This window comes from Camelus bactrianus, chromosome 22 (genome assembly GCF_048773025.1).
Source record: "Camelus bactrianus isolate YW-2024 breed Bactrian camel chromosome 22, ASM4877302v1, whole genome shotgun sequence".
NCBI classification, from domain to species: domain Eukaryota; kingdom Metazoa; phylum Chordata; class Mammalia; order Artiodactyla; family Camelidae; genus Camelus; species Camelus bactrianus.
In genome coordinates this window covers 22,304,608-22,323,723 of record NC_133560.1, presented here as the reverse complement: position 1 = coordinate 22,323,723, position 19,116 = coordinate 22,304,608, and the positions used below count along the sequence as shown (strand labels likewise).

The following is a 19,116-nucleotide window of genomic DNA, read 5'->3' as shown; positions in this document are numbered from 1 at the left end:
CAAGTTGATCCTATATAGCACAGGGAACAATATTCAATATCTTGTAGTAATCTATAATGAAAAAGAATATGAAAAGGAATATATGTATGTATCTGTATGACTGAAACATGATGCTGTACACCAGAAACTGACACAACATTGTAAACTGACTATACTTCAATTAAAAATGGAACAAAAAGAGAATTTCTGCTCCCCAAAGATATCCTTAATAAAGTTAACAGGTAGATGGAAAACTGGGACAAGATCATTTGCAGTGTGTAAAACCGACAAGAGAACACTCTTGAGAAGAACAAACAAGAAGAAATAGGACCCTCAATACAGATGTGAATGAAGGATATGAGCAGGAAAGTCACAGAAGGATTTACTCAGGCAAATGAAAGGATGCTCAAAAAAAAAAAAAAGTTGGGGAGATGAATAAAGCAATGAAATTTTACTGCATATGTATTCAATTCCCCAGGTTAGAATTGCCTTCTTGATGTGCCAATGGGGAGAAAGGAATCCTCTTGCATTGCTGGTGAGAATGCAAAATGGTGAAAATCCAAACTACACCAGCAAATTCATACCATATCATTAAAAATTGGTTAAAATCCATAGAAATTACAGCACAAACAGTGAGCCAGAAGGTAAGCTATGGACTTCAGTAATAATAATAATATATGTATTTTTTATATAGTAGTGTGTATCTATATAATAACAACAACAATAATAATAATGTCCATAATGGTTCATCAGTTGGAACAAATGTACCATGCTAACACATGTTTGTACAATATTTAACAGCATCCCTGGCATCAGCCACCAGATGTCTGTAGCATCCCCTCCCTCCCACAATCATGACATGGAAAACTGCCTCCAGACACATCCAAACATCCACTGTGGGGCAGAATGACCCCAGGCTAAGAATCCATGACGCACAAGCTGCAAAGGGCACCTAGGCTTGGTGAGAACCTGGAAGTCAGAAGGGGTAAACAGAGAAGACCCCCAGCAGCCTCCCAAGCCTGAGATCCTCTCTTCTGGCCCTTCTCCCCAGCCCTGACCCCATCCCCAGGCTTGGCGGTGCTGCCCACAACCGTATGGTACTTCCTTCCTACCCTCTCTGTCCTGGTTCCCCTCTCCCTGGCCTGCCTCTTCCATGAAGTGCCCAGCAGGAAAGGGCAGAAGAAGCTCTCCTGCTGGATGCTGTCAGCAGTACCCACAGGCAAGTGTGCGATTGGACCTAGGGGCTCCTAGAACTCACCCTGTGTGCTTTATCCCTGCTGCGGGCTTCCAGCAGGCTGCTCCCTAGGGCCTCTCCAAGACAGCAACCTAGAATATCTGTCCTCAGGGTCTGGAGAGGCTGGGAGGGACCTCAAGGGTCCTTTGGGAACTTGCAGCCTCTACTCCTTCCTCCAACTATCCACACAAAACAAAGGTCTCTGGTGTCACCTCTTCCCAGAAAGAACCCAGCCCTTGCTGAAGTCTGAGGAGCTCCCAGTCTAGGGGGTGGGGTTGGAGGACAGGGCTTGAAATAGATGCCCTTAGTCCCTTGGGGTGTAGGGATAAGGTCAGAGGGAAGGCAGGAGCTGGAGGAGCCGAGAGTGAGATTCCAGGGCTGGATGGCTTTTCAGAATAAGAGTCATTTGGGACTGGGTCTTGGGGACTGGTTTCTTATGTGCAATATGTCTTCTGGCCAAACTAGACGGCCCCACCTCTCTTCCCAAATTCTGCTCTATTCCTATTGTCCTGGTGATCCAAGCAGACAGTCTGACGTTCGCATATGCCTCCCTGTGATAAGATGTAACATAAAACAAACATAAAAAAAATTTGGTCTTTTGGTGGTGTCTTTGGTTCCTGACCCTCTGAAAAGAGTGTCTTTTTATGCTAATGAGATGACTGATGACTATGGGTTTATCTTTATAAAATCACTTTTGCCTCCAACTCAAATATTTGGTCTCATCTTTGAGTTAGTAGTTAACATGCCACAAAGGGTCCCCTTCCTGGATCCTCAGTGACATATATTCTCAAACACCAGTTGGGAGTCAGATAGACCTAAACCTCCTTGTGACTCCCTTCATTCACATTTGTGTGACCTCTGCCAACGCTTCTCATCTTCATAATGAAGGGACCATCTCTGACCTCTCTCTGTTCCATATTGAGATAGCACTCTGCTTTTCAACTCACTCCCCAAACAGCTGCAACTTTAACACAGTAATAAAAATGGATGTTTTATTGAAATTATGTGTGGGAAAAATGGAAAGGGATTTCAATAACATGTCAGCAGCAGTGGGGGGAGGGTATAGCTCAAGTGGTAGAGTGTGTGCTTAGCATGCATGAGGTCCTGGGTTCCTTCCCCAGTATTTCCTCTAGAATAAATAAATAAATAAGTAAACCTAATTATCGCCCCCCACAAACAAAACAAAAGAAAAAGATGTCAGCAGCACACTTTTACATGCCTGTGTTCTTACCTAAGCACTGACCCCCTCTTCCCTTTCTCTCTCCTCCCTTTTTTCTTCCCCCTTCCCCTTCTTACCTCCATCCTCTTCCCTTCTTCCCCATCCTCATATGCATATTGCCTTAGTACGAACCTCCTTCTCCTTCCTTCCATCTTGCCCAGATTCTGCTCCATATATTTTTTAAATGATCAATTAAATAATCAATTAAATGATCAGATCTCTTTAAAGGACTTTATTCCCCCTAGCCTAGCACTCTCAGTCTCTCTCTTTCTGTCTCTCTCTCCCTCTTGCTCTCTCTTCACTTTGCCTTTCTAACTTCCTTCAACCAGTTCAGTGCAACAGAAAAACTTGCCTTACAGTCTATAGCTCCAAAACCTAGCAGAAATCTATAAAGAATAAACCATTTTCTCTAAGACAAGAACTTTTTTTTTGTACATTTGCTGTAATTAAGATATAATAATAATAAAACATTAGGCACAGTACTTTATACATAAAGACTCAATTCTGGTGGCATTTATTACTATCTTTGTTATTTTGTTTATTCTTATTTTGAGGGGTGGGGGAACGAAGCCTTCTTGTGCTAGTCCATTCAAGAAGAATCATGTGCATCAGGGGCCTGACACTTCCCTGTGATGCTCTCCACCTGCCTATAGATAGATAATGCATTCTAAGGCACAGATAATGTGATGGAATTCATCTCATTGGGTATAAATTAGAGACTTTGATGACTTGGGCCTATGCAAGAGGGGAAAGCAAGTTGGAGAAAAACAAATATCTAATACGCATCTAACTCCTATGGAGCGGAGGTATTTTCGGAGACCTGAATCACCACAAGAGCTCTATGGACACAGACATTATTAAACCCAAATCATCTGTCACATTTCCATGCCACCGTCAGGAGCTTGAGGGACAGAATGTTCTGTGGAAGGTTCTCTTTATGGCATTCTTCAGCTCCTTGTTCCTGAGGCTGAAAATGATCGGGCTAAGAAAGGGGGTGAAGACTGTATAGGTGGTGGCCATCAGAGTGTTACTGTCCATGGAACGGGGGCCCTTGGGCTTGAGGTAGATCATGGAGGCAAAGCCGTAGTGCACAATCACTATGGTGAGGTGGGATACACATGTGGAGAAGGTCTTGTGCCGGCCTTCGGCAGAGGGGATCCTCAAGATGGCAGCCACGATGAAGACATAGGAGAGGACGATGAGGAATAAGCACCCCATCAGGGCTGTGACACAAACCAGGATGACACCCATGGTGACAGATGATGTCTCCTTCCCACAGGCCAACTTCAAGAGAGAAAGCACATGGCAGAGAAAATGGTGGATCTTGTTAGAGCCACAGAAGGTGAGATGAAAAACTATCAGTGTCAACATCATCCCCATGACTGAGCCACCAGCCCAGGACCAGGACACGAGACGGGCACAGTCACGTGTGCTCATGAGCACGTTATAGTGCAGAGGGTGGCAGATGGCCATGTAGCGGTCATAGCCCATGATCATGAGCAGGAAGGAGTGGGTGAAGCCAAACGTGAAGGAGAAGAACATCTGGCTGGCACAGGCCACGAAGGAGATGGAGTGGTGGGTGGAGAGCATGTCGACCAGCATTCGAGGGGTGACAGCAACAGTGAACAGAATCTCGGAGGTGGAGAGGGCGCACAGGAAGAGGTACATGGGGGTGTGGAGGCTGCGCTCCCTCCAGATGGTGGCCATGATGAGCAGGTTGCCCAGGAGTGTGAACAGGTACATCAGCAGGTACAGCAGGAAGAAGGCAGGCAGGAGATGCTGAGGGAAGGTGGAGAAGCCGATGAGGATGAATTCAGACACTGTGCTATAGTTCTGACCAGAAAAGGATGCTGCATCTGGTGAGATCAGAAATAGGATGAAGTCACAGTGGCTAAAACATAGGCTTTAACATAGATTAAATGGCAATTAAATACCTCTATACTATATGATCTGGCTATATAAATGTGCCCATAGGCCACAGCTGAGCACCAAAGAGTGATAATATGCAGGACGGAGGAACAAGCTAAATGACACCATGAAGAAAAATTAGAAAATCCAGAAGGTGAAATGTTCTATAGAACACCTGGTCTGGTCTCATCAAGTCAGGATGAAGAAGAGGATGAAGAGGAATTCAAGGGACATAACAACCATGTGCAATATTGGGTATCAGATATTTAGATAAACTAGTTGTAAAGTAGTTTTAAGGAAATAGGTAAGATTTTGATTGTGGTATGAATGAATGATGAGTTAAAAATAGTATGAAGAGATTATTCTTAATCTAGTTGTTAATTTTAAGTGTGATCTTGTTACTTTGGCTTTGAAGGAAAATACTACTGGTTTAAATGCATATTGAAATTTAAAGTGTACACACACATGCACACAAGAGACAAAGAAGACCATTTTATGAAGATTATTGGAACATTGTAGCAACCTGCATGAATATAATTAACCTATAGAACAATATACCCTAGATTATTAGTAATAAATAAATAACACCACTTCCGTGAAACAGATATGAGGTAGAAATAGCTAAATCAATACTAGATAGACAGGCCAAAAAGTTGAAATTACAAATTTTAACAGAATTCAGAAATGTAATTTGGGAATTATCAGTTATAATGCAATTAATAATATTCAGAAATGAGTCAAATAAAATGCTGTCATAAAAATAGTAAATTATGATCAAGTGGTGTTGTTTTAGCCCATAAATGACAAGACGGTGCAGCATCAGATGACCTGTCATGTGATTCATCACATCAACAAACTAACCAAGAAAGATCATAGAGTTCTTTTGATCAAGGAAGGAAGATATTTTCCAAAATTCAACTAGCTTTAATATTTTTAAAGTTTTATATAGTTTGACATATAACACTGTGTCAGTTTTAGGTATACAAGACAATGATTTCATATAGGTACACCTATTTATGATTTTTTAAAAAGCGTTTTTGCAACATAAAATCAAAAGGGAATTTCTTAGCTACTCAAAGAATATATACTACAAAACCAGCACATAGTATCTGAGAGGGGAAGTGTACTCGCATTATTTTACGATTAGGAACAAACCAAAGTTACTCCCTGTCTCTGCTGTTCTTTGACATGGAGCTGAAAGTCATGAGCCGTGCTACAAGGAAAGAAAAGGAAGAAGCTATATAAGGATTGGAAGGGAGGAAACTGGAGCATCTGCCTAGAAAGATAAAAGAATCAAGATGTGATATGTCAGAACAACAAGAGGGCGCAGTGCTGCAGAAGGCGGGCTCAGCCTCCGAAACTCACAGTATTTCTCACAGTATTTCTCACACTATTACACCAGTAATAATCACTCAAAATACAGAATTTAAGTACAAGTAAGATAACATTTCCAATAATGGCCCAAACTATAAAGATATAGCTCTCAAGCATTTTGGCTTCAGGATCCTTTTACACTCAAAAACTTTTGAGCCCCCTACAGGGCTTTTGTTTGAGTGGGTTTGTAACTATCACTTTTTTTTTTTATCATATTAGAAATTAAAACTGAGGTTCTTTAAAAGTATTTAGTAATTGGTATAATTAAAAGAATAATAATAAACCTATTACATATTCATATTAGAAACACATTTATATGGGAGTAACTACATTTTCAGAAAACATTGAGTGAGAAGAGTGGCCTTGTCTTACATTTTCACAAATATGCCTAATGTTTGCCTCGATAGGAGATAAACTAAGCTCACACCTGCTTCTTCATTTAGTCAGTGGTGTTATGTTGCTTTAACTGAAGTGCATGATGAAAACACATCCACACGTGTAACCGGAAAAGTAAGGACCTGATGGACCCCCAAGAACGCATCTCCAGGACCCCGAGTGCCCTCATATCACACTTTGAAAACCCCTATTATAGAATACGAGGAGGTAACCAAACAATTCACGACCTCCAAAGACAACAATTTTAACCACTAATAAAAATGTAGAAGGTGATCTGAATGTATTAAAATAGTCTACGATTTTGGATGAGTTGAGCTCTTGGTGTAATGGTGTCAGCTCTTCTGCAAATTATACCAGCAGTGCAACTGCAGCTACGATTCCAGTGTATTGGCTATGAACTTGATAAAATCTCCTTCTGAAAATAAAGTCAGTACAAAAGTATGCTAATCTTACAAAAATGAAGTAGACAGGAAAGCCGTGCACTCCCAGGTAGTGAGACATATTATAGAGTCATGGTCATTCTTTTAAAGTGTGAAAATGGAATAGACATAGACACTGATTAAAATTGACTGGCCGTCTCAGAGAGTATCCCTTCATTATTCAATGCCTAATATATGATAAAGGTGGCAGGGCAAGTCAAAGGGAGAAAATGGATTGTTTACCTCTTTGTGGTGGGAAAAGTGTTCATTTTATGAAGCAAGATCAATCTGAATTTCTGCCCAAGAGCACATGCAAAGGTGAAAACCATTTGTTCCAGGACATAAATAGGAAATATAAACTATAAAGCTAATAGGAGAAAGTGTAAGAAAATTATTCTGTGGATTTTTAAAAGCACAAAAGTTAAGGTGATTTTTAGAAGGCATGAAAACATCAGCACTAATTTTGTTCCACATTATCAGGTAGATAGAAAGTTGGGGGAAAATAATTTGCATTGTGTAAAAGTGACAAAGGAACACTGTCTAGAAGAATAAACAAGAAGCAGAAACCTTAATACAGATATGAGCAAACGATATGAGCAGAGAGTTGACAGAAGAAGTTACCCAGGCAAATGAAAAGATGCTCAGTAAAAAGGGCAAGGAAAGTGTGGGGGTAGAATAGAAAACAGTAATGGAATTTTATTGTATATGTATTCAATTCCAAAAATTAGAAAATGCCATCTTGATTGGACTATGGGCTGAAAGAATTTTCTTATACTGCTGTTGAGAATGTAGAATCGTGAGAATTCAGAATATGCATGCTCTGTACACCAGCAAATTGGGTCCTAAATATTATCTCGACTTAAACCTATTTATAGGGGAGAACAGAAGAGGATGTTCCACGTAGCATTGCTGTAGTGGGGAAACTGGAAAAGCCTGCTTGTCACGATCGGGGAGAGCATAGGTAAGAGGGGATGGATGCAACACTGGAGCCACAGACAAGTGTTAGATGTACACATAGCAGTGTAAATGAAGTTTTTCAATAATACTGGCTGAAAAAAGAAAAATACGGCACCTTAAAAATATGGCACATGAAACCAGCCTGTAAAAACCTGGAACGGCAGATACATGTCATTACACATTCATCAAAACCAATAGAATGTACCACACAAAGAGTGGAGCTTAATGAAAACTTGGACTTCAGTTAATTACAATGCATCTGTATTGACTCATCAGTTATAACACATGTACCACACAATGCAACATATAAATCATAGAGGAAATTGTGTGCAGGGAGAAGACGTAAGTGGGAACCTTCTGTATTATCTGATCAGTTTTTCTAAATCTAAAACTTCTCTAATAAATTAATGCCCATTAATTTTAAAAACTAAAAATAAATTTTAAAACATATGCATATAGAAATAATACATAATGTGCAAAAACACATACAGATCTAAGAGTACACATGAAGTATTTTAAATGACTGTAAGAACAAAAAGGAAATGAGGTGAAAGAAAGGGAACATATTTATGAAACAAGAGAAGGACCTTGTGCAAACCAATGATGAGCAAAAGTTGCAAACTGGAAATGTCATTGACTCAAACCTCTGCATCTGAAGTCCTTCATAAAATTAAAACTATATTCTTATGAATAACTTGAGCCAAACTGCTGCCCAGAGCTCCTGAACTCCTTGTCTCTGAAACAGGGCCCCCTCATAGTTGCACCCATTGCATTGCCTCTAAGTACTCTCCACAGTAGGGGTCAGCCTGGAACTTGGAGGACACAGATCTCCAGGACAGTGAGGACATTTGCAGGACTGAGGATGCTCTTTGGAGAGAGGAAGGTTGCATTTATGACCTGAAAAACAAATCTTATGAACACCGAAACACCCCACCCAGAAACTAAGACACTGGCATCAACTGCTTTTTATGCCTCATCTCTCCCTCATCTCAGCATTTTTCTTCCCAAATTAACAGTTTCTGGCTTTTGCTTCTCAACATCCATATGGCTCCATCTCCTCTCTCCTGGACCACTGCCCCAGGCTCCTCCCATGTCACCTTCTATGCCCCCTAACCACTCTGGCTTCCAGAGAGAATTTTCTGCAACATACATAAAGTATGCAGTCATCACACCCAAGGTTCAAATCCAAATGGCTTGTAAGCGCTGAGCCTCCTCACCCCAACTGAAAATGGGGTTACACAGAGAGCTGCCTTCAGTGGGTCCATGAGGATTCCTGTAAAGGGCTGAGAATTTACCGAATAAATATCACTGACATTGAGGTTATGCTCCTTGTTCTGATCTGATTTAGTGCCTTCCTTCTGTTCCAGATGACACCAGCTGGCCTCAGTTTAAACTCATGGTCTCTGACCGAGATGGGGCACATAGTACCTCTGGTAAGCACACAATGCAGTTTCCCCCCAGGAGGCTGATCCAACCTCCACTCTCTCCTCCAGCCCTTGCCTCACCCTTCCAGCCTGCCTTCCCACCTCCTGCTTGGTGGGATGTCCGTGATTCTTGAGGCAGCGCTCTCCCATCTCCCTAGCAAGTGGACAGAATTCTGTATCCTCTGGTCTCACGGAGGATGGCCCCACACACGTACTGAGCAAACATCCCACACATCACCAGAGTGCACCCAGTTCACACTCTGTCTTCCTCAGAGCCTCCGCTCCAGGTTAGCAGTGGCCACATTTGCCCCAGACCAGGACCCAGCGGCTAAGATGAGACGCACCTAGACCATGATTTCTCAAGCTCAGCACTGGTGACATATGGGGCAAGATCATTCTTTGGCTCTCTTTTTCATGGTATAATGTTTGGCAGAATCTCTGGTCTCAACCTACCAGATGCCTGTAGCATCCCTTCCCCGAAATGAGTCAGGGAAACCTAAAATGATCAAGACATGTCCAAATGTCCACTGTGGTGCAGAATTGCCCTCGGCTGAGAACCACTGATATAGAAGCTGCAAAGGGCATTTTGGGGTGAGGGGTGGAGCGTGAAAACTATGGACCCAGAGTGAACAAACTAAGAAGACCCCAGGCAGCCTCCCAACAAAGCTGAGATCCACTCTTACTACCCCTTGCCCCAGCCCAGACCCCATCGCCAGGCTGGGCAGTGCTACCCACCCACAGCTGTACAACTCTGCCTTCCTACCCTCTCTCTCCTGGTGCTCCCCTGCCTGGGGTGCCTCTTCCATGAAACAGCCAGCAGCAGAGGGCAGAAGAATCTCTCCTGCTTGCTGCTGTCAGCAGCGGCCACAGGCAGGTGTGGGGTCAGACCTAGTACTTCTTGGATCTGATACAGTGTCCTTTATCCCTGCTGCAGGCTCCAACAGGCTGATCCCAACAGCCTCTCTAGGAACCAACTGGAAAGTATGGTTTTCAGATTCTAGACAGTCTGGGAGGGACCTCAAGGGCCTTCTGGGATCTGCAGTCTACTTCTTCCTCTAACTATTCACATGCAACAATGACTCCCTGCTGCTTCTATCTGCCCAGAGAGACACCAGCCCCTGCTAAGGGCTAAGAAGCTCCCGGTCTTGGGGGACACAGGGCTGGATACAGATGCCCTCAACCCCTTGGGGTCAAGGTACTGTCAGAGCGAAGGCAGGAGCTGGCGGAGCCCAGAGTGGGAATCCAGGGCTGTGCCCTTGGGCAAGGGCAGTGGGAAGGCATCCTAGAATAAGGGTAATTTGCAGCTGAGTCTGGGAGAACGGTGTCTCTTGGGTAATGTAAGTGCTCAAATTCTTCTACCCAAACTGGGAAGCCTCACCTCTTCTTGATTAAGCTCTACCAGATCCCTGTTGTTGTGGGATACAAGCCAGAAAATTTGACATTACTATATGCTTCCCTGTGATAAAATATAAATATTTGCTAGCTCAGTCTTTGTCCCTAGCTCCTGACGCAGCTCCAGAAACTGAGCCTCCTATTCCAGGAGTGATAAGAGTGTCTTTATTATGCCGATGAGATGACTATTAACTGGGAGCTTCTAAGTAGCTTCAAGGCACAAGAAAGAGAAGGCAAAGCAAAAAGACTGGTAGGCTAAATTAGTATTTAGAACCTATAATAACATGCCTGCAAAGCAGTAAGAATAAAAGAATCTTTAAAAAGATGAGCAATGGCTTTAAATGGGCATATCAAAAAGGCAACCCATATGGCAAATGAACAATAGAGATTTTCCAATCCCACTAGTAATTAGGGAAATGCAACTTAAAGGACAGTGGGAAACCACTCGGCAACCATGTTGGCAAAATTAAGTTTCACACTGTCAAGTGCTCATGAGGGCGTGGGGAAACAGATCTCCTGATACACAAGTGCTGAGAGTGCCCAGCTACTTGGGGGTTGAATTTGACAATTCTCGTTATAGTTAAGATTCACATTTCTTACAACCTGTTCATCTCACTACTCATTTTGTGTTTGAATCAGATAGTGCCTGTTTGTAGTAGAAAACATACAAGGATATGTATTGTATTATTCCTAATAATGGAGAAAAATTGGATGCAAACTGAGATGTCTAACAGTTAAATGTACACTATATATATTTATAAATTTGAATATTAAATTGATTTTATAACAATGAGATGTTTCTATGTGGTTAGAAACCTAGATGTGATTTTGCCCCAGAAGGGACATTTGGCTATGTCTGGAGACTTTGATGTCATGGCTGGTGTGGGGAGCCTACTGGCATCTAGTGGTTGAGATCTGGGATGCTGTTAGACATCCAGCAATGTTCAGACAGCCCCCACCTCAAAGGACGATCCAACCCCAAATGTCAACACCGCCAAGGCTGAGAACCTTTAGTCTGTATAAACCAACATGAATATCACTCCAAAATTATGAGTGAAAAAGCCAAGTTGCAGAAAGGTACCTACAGGACAATCAGATCTGTGTTAAAACACAAAGTATGGAAAACAGTTTGGTGGTTTATCAAAAAATTAAAGGTAGAATTACTATATGACTCAGCAATTTCACTCTTAGGTGAATTGAAAGGAATTCAATCAAATCTTTGTACATAAATATTCATTGCAGCACAATTCACATAGCCAAAAGATGAAAACAACCAAATGCCCATCAATGAGTGAACGAGTAAACATGAGGGGGTCTATCCATTCAGTGGAATATTACTCAGCTATCAAAAGGAATGAAGCACTGATGCATGCTACATGACAGACGAATCTCAAAAATATTATGCTGGGTGGAAAAAGCTGGACCCTATAGGCTACATTTTGCATGATTCCACTTATATGAGATGTCCAGATCAGGCGAATCTGTAGGAACAAAAAGCAGATTCGTGGTTGCCACTAATCTAAAGCTGGGGTTGGAGGGAGGACTGCTAATGAGATGGGATCTCCCATTTTGTGGGGGATGATTAAAATGTTCTAGACTTAGATAAAGATGGGGATTGAGCAAAATTGTGAAAGTGCTAAATGCCTCTGAACTTAAAGTGCTTAATTTTATGTTATATGAATTTCATCTCAAAAATAAAACAAACCCACAAAAAAGCACAACCAACCCCCAAAACAGTACTCTTATTTTATGTGTTTGTTCACTTGCCCCATGCGTACAATGGTCTGCAACGATGTCCATCAGATTCACCATCATGCTAGCATGGCTGGTCAACACATAGCTTTTATCCTGATTGGTAGAATTTCAATTATTTAATAAGAAAAAACAGATATATGTGTGCTGATTTTTAAAAACTTTAAAGATATTGAATTAGGCAAATGACCTGAAAGGGGAAGAAAGAAGTTAGACAGGTAAGTCGGGCAGCCTCGTCAGCCCCAGTGGACAATGGCAGGACTGCTTTCCTGCTGATGTCAGGAACCAGGGCCCCAAATCCCAGATTCACTAAGCACTAGACTCTGCTCGAGTCCCTGAGAAGCTCAGGTAATTGACTCAGCCCTGGCAGGCAGGGAGGGAGGGAAAGTGAGGACAGATTCTCCCTGAGGTTGCCCAATGCCTTGAAGTGTCCCCAGGGGTCCCCGCATCCCTGTAGCAGAGGCAGAGGCAGAAGGACTGCAGTGAGAGAAGGCAGCAGGCAGGAAAGCAGAGGCAGCATAAATAATGGAGATCAAGCTCAGGCAAAGGCCCCCACGTGGCTGGCACACTCCTTGCCTTGCAGCCCTCACCTGCAAGGAAACATCAAACCAGGACCTCCAACTGGAGTGAGGCAGAAGGAGGTGCAGAGCCTGGAGCCCCAGGTGAGTCATCATCCCTCCCTCCCACTTGACCAGGAGAGACCTGGGGAACCAGCAACTGCCACAGACTCAGAGAAGCCACCCTGTCTATATAACTCCTTGGGCAATTCGAGTCTACGGGATGGGAGCAGAAGGCAGGGCTCCACTTCCTATCTTCAAGGTGATGGGATGATTGCTTCTCAGGACAGGTGAAGAAACTGAGGTGCAGAGAGGGGAGCTATTGCTCTTAGTTACCCAGAACACTGCTTGCGTTTTAACTTCTCTCCCCTCTCCGTCCTGGCCAGAAAAACAGTGGTAAAAGGATTGAGGGGAGGCAGAGAAAAGAGACAAGAGGATTTAGGACTGAGAGGCTCCAGTCACCCACCAAGGGTGTAATGCATCCGGGGGCACCAGGGCGGACAGGTGTGGTGACGGTAAGGAGTTAGGGTTGAAAATGGGGAGAGAAAAGGGAGGCGATGGTGGCAGAGATGGGAGGGAGGATGCAGAAGGGCATCCTAAAGAACTTCACTGAGAAGAGAGAGCCAGGATGGGGGCAGACAGGTAAGGCAAAATGGAGACAACACAGACCTCGCTTGTGGTTCTCAACTAGGGGCAGTTCTGCTTCCCAGGGTACATGAGACACTGTGTGAGGACACTTTTGATTGTCACAATTGGGAGAAGCTACTGGCATGTAGTGGGCAACAAGGATGCTTCTCAACATCTTATACTGCACAGGACAGCCCACAACCACAAAAACTATCAGCTCCCAAAGTCCCTAAGGCTGAGGTTGGAAAACCCTGCTGCAGGGGTATACGAGAACAAGATCTGTCCACAGGTGGCCTTGGCCCCTGTGTTCCTTGGTGGAGAGCTGGCCCCGCTGTGGATTCCTCTAAGTGCCAGACGGCCAGATCGCACTCTCTCTCTGGGGCTGTTCAAACGCTTGCAGAGGAAACCACTAGGTACACTCCTGGTGGATTAGTGCCAGGTTTCAGTCCATTTCATCCTGAACCCACACCCTCCATGTTCCAAAGGCTCTTTGTTTACTTTAAAAAATAGACAGACTTTACTTTAAGAGCTTTAGGTTTACTGAAAATTGAGCAGATAGCACAGAGGATTTCCACATATCCTCTCCCTCCCCGACCACAGCTTCCCCTGTTATCAACCTTCTGCATTCCAGAGGTAACTGTGCTACAGTTGCTGGACTTACATTGACATGTTCTTATTAACCACAGCCCACAGTTTACATGAGGGTTCACTTTTAGTGCTGTACATCCTATGAATTTTGACAAACGCACAATGTCATGTAGCCACCATTATAGTATCACACAGAATTGTTTCCACCCCTTAAAAAAACCCGAGTTCCACCTATTCATCTTTCCCTCTCTCTCTTCCCGAGGTCCTGACAACCACCAATCTTTTTACTGACTTTACAGTTTTGCCTTTTTCCAGAATGAACAGACACCAGTCTTAGCTGCCTCTGCATCCCCCTCATCCCAGAAGATGGATACGCAGCCCTGGACCACCTCCCCCAGACATGGTGAGCTCTTATCTCCTCACAGTGCCTCTCCCTTTCTTTATTCATGGCTGTGCAGTTTTGTGCTCTTAATTAATACAGGGAGGGAGTGTGTGGATGGTCTGGTGTGGTGAAGCTAACAGCTCTTTGGTCCTGGGAGTGGCTCTGACATTCATTAACAGCCACCAGTAAGTGGTGAGTGTAACAGAGAGGTTAGGAAACGGTAGGCTTTTGGGTCATTCAGGTGCAGGTTCAGATCCTGGCTCCCCCACTCAGAAGCCACGGTCCTTTGGGCAAGTAATGTGTCTTGTGTGGGATGCAGCTGCCACTTCTGTAAAACAGGGATCAGAGTAGTGCCTCACAATATTGGGGTAAATACTTAACAGGAAACATATGAGCACAGGTGCCATGTCCAATAGAGGGTAGCTGTTCTCATCCAGAACTCAAAATCCAGTGCCAGAGATAGTTGCATCTCCAACATGACACATTATTACATTGGTCATGAAAAAGTTAAGATGCTAGGTCCTTCAAACTCACTCAGAAGTTTGGAAGAACACAGGAATGAGTAACTAAATCTATTTGGGGAAGAGATGTCCAGAAAGGCTGCACTGTGCAGGTGACATTTAAACTGAGTCTTAAAGATGAACAGGTGTTTGCCAGTTGGAGAAGGGAAGAACTGAGATCCTGTCAGACAGAGCATGCTGTCTGTACTCTCTAGACCATTTTTTCTAACTGGGAGCTTTGCTCCCCATGGGCCATTAGCAAAGTCTGGAGACATTTTTGGTTGTCACTACTGAGCAGCGGCGACTGGCGTCCAGCTGGTAGAGGCCAGGGATGCTGCTAAACACCTTTCAGTGCACGGGACGAACCCCCACCCCCACAGCAAAGAATGACCTGGCCCCAAGTATTGAGAACCCTTGCACTAGATGTTGGAGAGCTATGGGAAGCTGAGAGCACAGCCAACAGGATCCTGCTCTCACCCATTCAACCTTTTCTTGGAGGTTCTTGTTTCCACATCATTGACTTTGACTTACCCTCTGCAATATCTCAGAGTATCTGGACTGAGTGGGGCTTTTGGAGCTATCACCCTGGAAACCTAGGGCAGGTACTGACCAAGAAGTGAGGGAAAGAAACAAGGGACTCCAAAGGAGGGAGGCCAAGGAACTCTGGAAACTGATGATATTTGGGGAATGCAGCTTCCAGTCACCAAACGTCTGGTTGTGTCTTGTTCTCAAAGTGTCAGGGCTTGATCTAGGACAAGAACCCACTTAATAGGGTATTAATTACATTTTCCTAATTTTTTCTTTACTGTGGTAAAATACACAGAACATAAAATTGACTATTTTCTCCTTCTTACAACAATTCAGTGACATTAAATACATTCAATGTTCTGCAACCACCACCTCCACCTAGTTCCAGAACTTTCTCAGCATGTCTAAAGGAAACCCAACACATATTAGCAATCACTCCCCATCTCCCCTTCCCCCGGCACCTGGAAACCACTGCTATGCTTTAAACTCCTGCATGAATGTTCATAGCAGCGCGATTCAGAAGAGTGAAAAATGAAAACAACCTCAATGTCTATCAGTGGGTGAATAGATAAAGAAAATGTGGTCTATCCATAAAGGAACATTGATTGGCTGTGAAAAGGAATGACGTTCTCATACACACTACGACATGGAAGAGCCTCGAAAACATCATGCTGAGTGAAAGAAGCCACACCCCAAAGGCCACAGATTAGTGGTTTACTGCCTTTTAAAGTTACCTAATAAAAATCACTTAAAAACAGTTATTTATAAAGAAAGATTGAAATCTCATTAAACGAAAGTTACTGACTGAGCACAGACCATGTGCATCTGCTCACTTAGTGTATTGATTTCATTATCACAGGCCGCGCCTACTGTTTTCCAGGTCACAGTCCCAGAATAGTTCATTTAGTTCCCACAACAGTTCTCTGAGGCAGGTAGAGAGAAATGGAGGTGCAGAGAGGTGAAGGAAGTGGCTCAGGTTTACACAGTGGGCAGAGCAGGAATTTGCACCCAGTGGACTGACTCCCACATCCCTTTGTCTGATGGCTATGTTGCATTGCCTCAGGAGGGGCAGGTGGGCCTCATGGGAGCTGGAAAATAATCAGAACATTATTTCTACACAGCGTCCTTCCTTGAATTTCTTGCATGGATGACTCCAGAGGAAGAATCTACTTGATCACATTAAGTTAGAGGTACACACTGGTCCAAAGTGTTGTAGACCCCAGGTAGGGACGTCTAGCAGTATCTGAAGCTCTGAGAGGATCAGGATTTATCAGAAGGGAGGAGAGGAGCAGTGTAGCAACAGCTGGAAACTCAGTGAAGGAACATTTTCATGTTTGGAAGCAAAATCCCTAGAAGGATAGAAGGGTAGAGTCTTTGGGGACAGCCAGCCATGGGGTCAGGTTTTGGATCTGCCATTTTGACAACTTCACCTTGAACAAGCTGCTTGGCCTCTCTGCACCCCAGTATTCTCAGTGAGTATTCTCAAAATACTCAAAACGGGGTGACAGAAACAGCACCTCCCCCACTACATTAGGAGAGGACTAACTCACAAGAAGCACAGAGTAAGAACTACAGCAATGCCACCTGTCATTTACCAGGAGCAGCAGCCCCTTGGGCAGAGACAGCAATGGTGGAAGCTGATGGCCGCCCTCCACCCAGGAGCTGAGCTCTCCATGTCACACCTCACTTCAGGCACAGCCTCCATGCAGGGAGCCAACCTCTCAGCAGTGACTGAATTCATCCTCATCGGCTTCTCCACCTTCCCCCACCTTCAGCTGATGTTCTTCCTGCTCTTCCTGCTCATGTACCTGTTCACGCTGCTGGGGAACGTGCTCATCATGACCACCATCTGGAGCGAGCGCAGCCTCCACACCCCCATGTACCTCTTCCTCTGCGCCCTCTCCATCTCTGAGGTCTTCTACACTTTTGCTGTCATCCCACGCATGCTGGCTGACCTGCTCTCCACTGATCACTCCATCTCCTTCACCGCCTGTGCCAGCCAGATGTTCTTCTCCTTCATGTTTGGCTTCACCCACTCCTTCCTGCTCACCGTCATGGGCTATGACCGCTATGTGGCCATCTGCCACCCCCTGCGCTACAACGTGCTCATGAGTCCCCGTGGCTGTGCCTGTCTGGTGGCCTGGTCCTGGGTTGGAGGCTCAGTTATGGGGCTGGTGGTGACATCAGCCATTTTCCAGCTCACCTTCTGTGGCTCTAATGTGATCCATCATTTTGTCTGCCACGTGCTACCTCTCCTGAAGTTGGCCTGTGGGGACAATGTCTCCACAGTGGCCATGGGCGTGGTCCTAGTGTGTATTACGGCCCTGCTGGGCTGCTGTCTCCTCATCCTCCTCTCTTACGCCTTCATTGTGGCCACCATCTTGAGGATCCCCTCTGCTGAGGGCCGGCACAAGGCCTTCTCCACCTGTGCGTCCCACCTCACCGTGGTGGTCGTGCACTATAGCTTCGCCTCCGTCATCTACCTCAAGCCCAAGATTCCCCAGTCTCTGGAAGGAGACACGCTGATGGGCATCACCTACACGGTCCTCACTCCCTTCCTCAGCCCCATCATATTCAGTCTCAGGAACAAGGAGCTGAAGAATGCCATGAAGAAGACCTTCCTCAGCATGCTTTACCCAGAAAAAATGTGATTACTGGGAGGAATTCCTTGGACATAGCTAAACTGGGTTACCAGGTGCTACCATTAAAGATGGCCCCCTGTAAACATGTAATACCATATTTGTCTGATGCTTTAAATTTTATAAGGACCCTTGTCTGCAACATCCAAAGGTGCCCACAATGGTTAAGCAGCATCATGCCTGTACTCAGGGTGGAAAGCTGTATGAGGTGATCGATCACTCAGAGAAAATACGATTCGATGATTCCTATCTGTTGCAGGACACTTTGTCAGGTAGCGGTAAAGCCAGAATCTGTTCTTCTTCTGCCGGAAGCAGGGGTGGTGTGATTACTCCCATCCCAGAAACCCACACTGCAAAGAGAAATGGAACACAGCAGACCTTCCCCCTGTGCTAGGCAGCACCGGGTAGCTACAACACAGGTTTGGCAAGGCTGCAGGAGACTACCCAGGTTACAGGGGAGGAGAGCAAAGCACCATAAACCCTAGCATTGCTCACTCATCTCTGTAATAATCAGCCTCAGAAAAAGTTGAGAAAACCTCCACATTTTCAGTGTGAATCTTGAGCAGCTGCAGAGAGTCACTGGGAAGTCACTATTGTTAGGTCAAGGAAAGAAGTCCCACCGTGGAAATGGCCTGCTGTGTCAGAGTGACTCGGCTCATGGGCCAGTGGTGAACTCTTTGGTCTCACTAATGAGTGCAGAACCCAGAATGAAGGTGTATCCCATGGTCACACTGATTCAATGCTCCCCCTTGGTACGAGGATGGATTTAAGATTCATCATACTTCATAGTGCTTATAATTTGTTGAAAATATGTGTACTCAAAACAATGACAAATATGGTGTGATATCCCTTAAAAGTGGGATCAAAGAAAGATAAACTCATAAAAACAGATTGCAATGGTTGTTGCCAGAGACTGAGAGGTGGGGGAACTGGGGAGATGTTGTTTAAGGGCACAAATTTTCAACCAGTAGATCACCCAGTAGATGAGTAGACCTGGAGGTCTGATGCACAGCCTATAGACAATAAGACTGTATTATAAACTTCAGAGTTGCTAAGAGACTAGATCTTAATTGTTCCCACCACAAGAAAGATGTGATGGTTATGTGACATGATAGAGGTGTTAGCTGCTACTAACAGTCAGCTAACACTTTAGTGGCAATTAAACTGCAAATTATAAATGTATCACATCAGCATTTTATTTATCTTAAAGTTACACATTGTTATATGTCAATTATAACTCA

At 44.3% G+C, this 19,116-nt stretch overlaps 2 protein-coding genes across 2 annotated transcripts; one reads left to right on the top strand and one right to left on the bottom strand.

Moving 5' to 3' along the window:
* Positions 1 to 3,326: 3,326 nt before the first annotated feature.
* On the bottom strand, positions 3,327 to 4,265 carry LOC105074557 (olfactory receptor 10H3-like). The gene has a single exon (XM_010962135.3). The coding sequence runs from the start codon at positions 4,173 to 4,175 to the stop codon at positions 3,327 to 3,329; it is 849 nt and encodes a 282-aa protein (XP_010960437.3). The 5' UTR covers positions 4,176 to 4,265.
* A 12,674-nt stretch (positions 4,266 to 16,939) lies between these two features.
* Positions 16,940 to 17,887, top strand: LOC105074537 (olfactory receptor 10H1-like). The gene has a single exon (XM_010962108.2). The coding sequence runs from the start codon at positions 16,940 to 16,942 to the stop codon at positions 17,885 to 17,887; it is 948 nt and encodes a 315-aa protein (XP_010960410.2).
* The last annotated feature ends 1,229 nt before the right edge of the window (positions 17,888 to 19,116 follow it).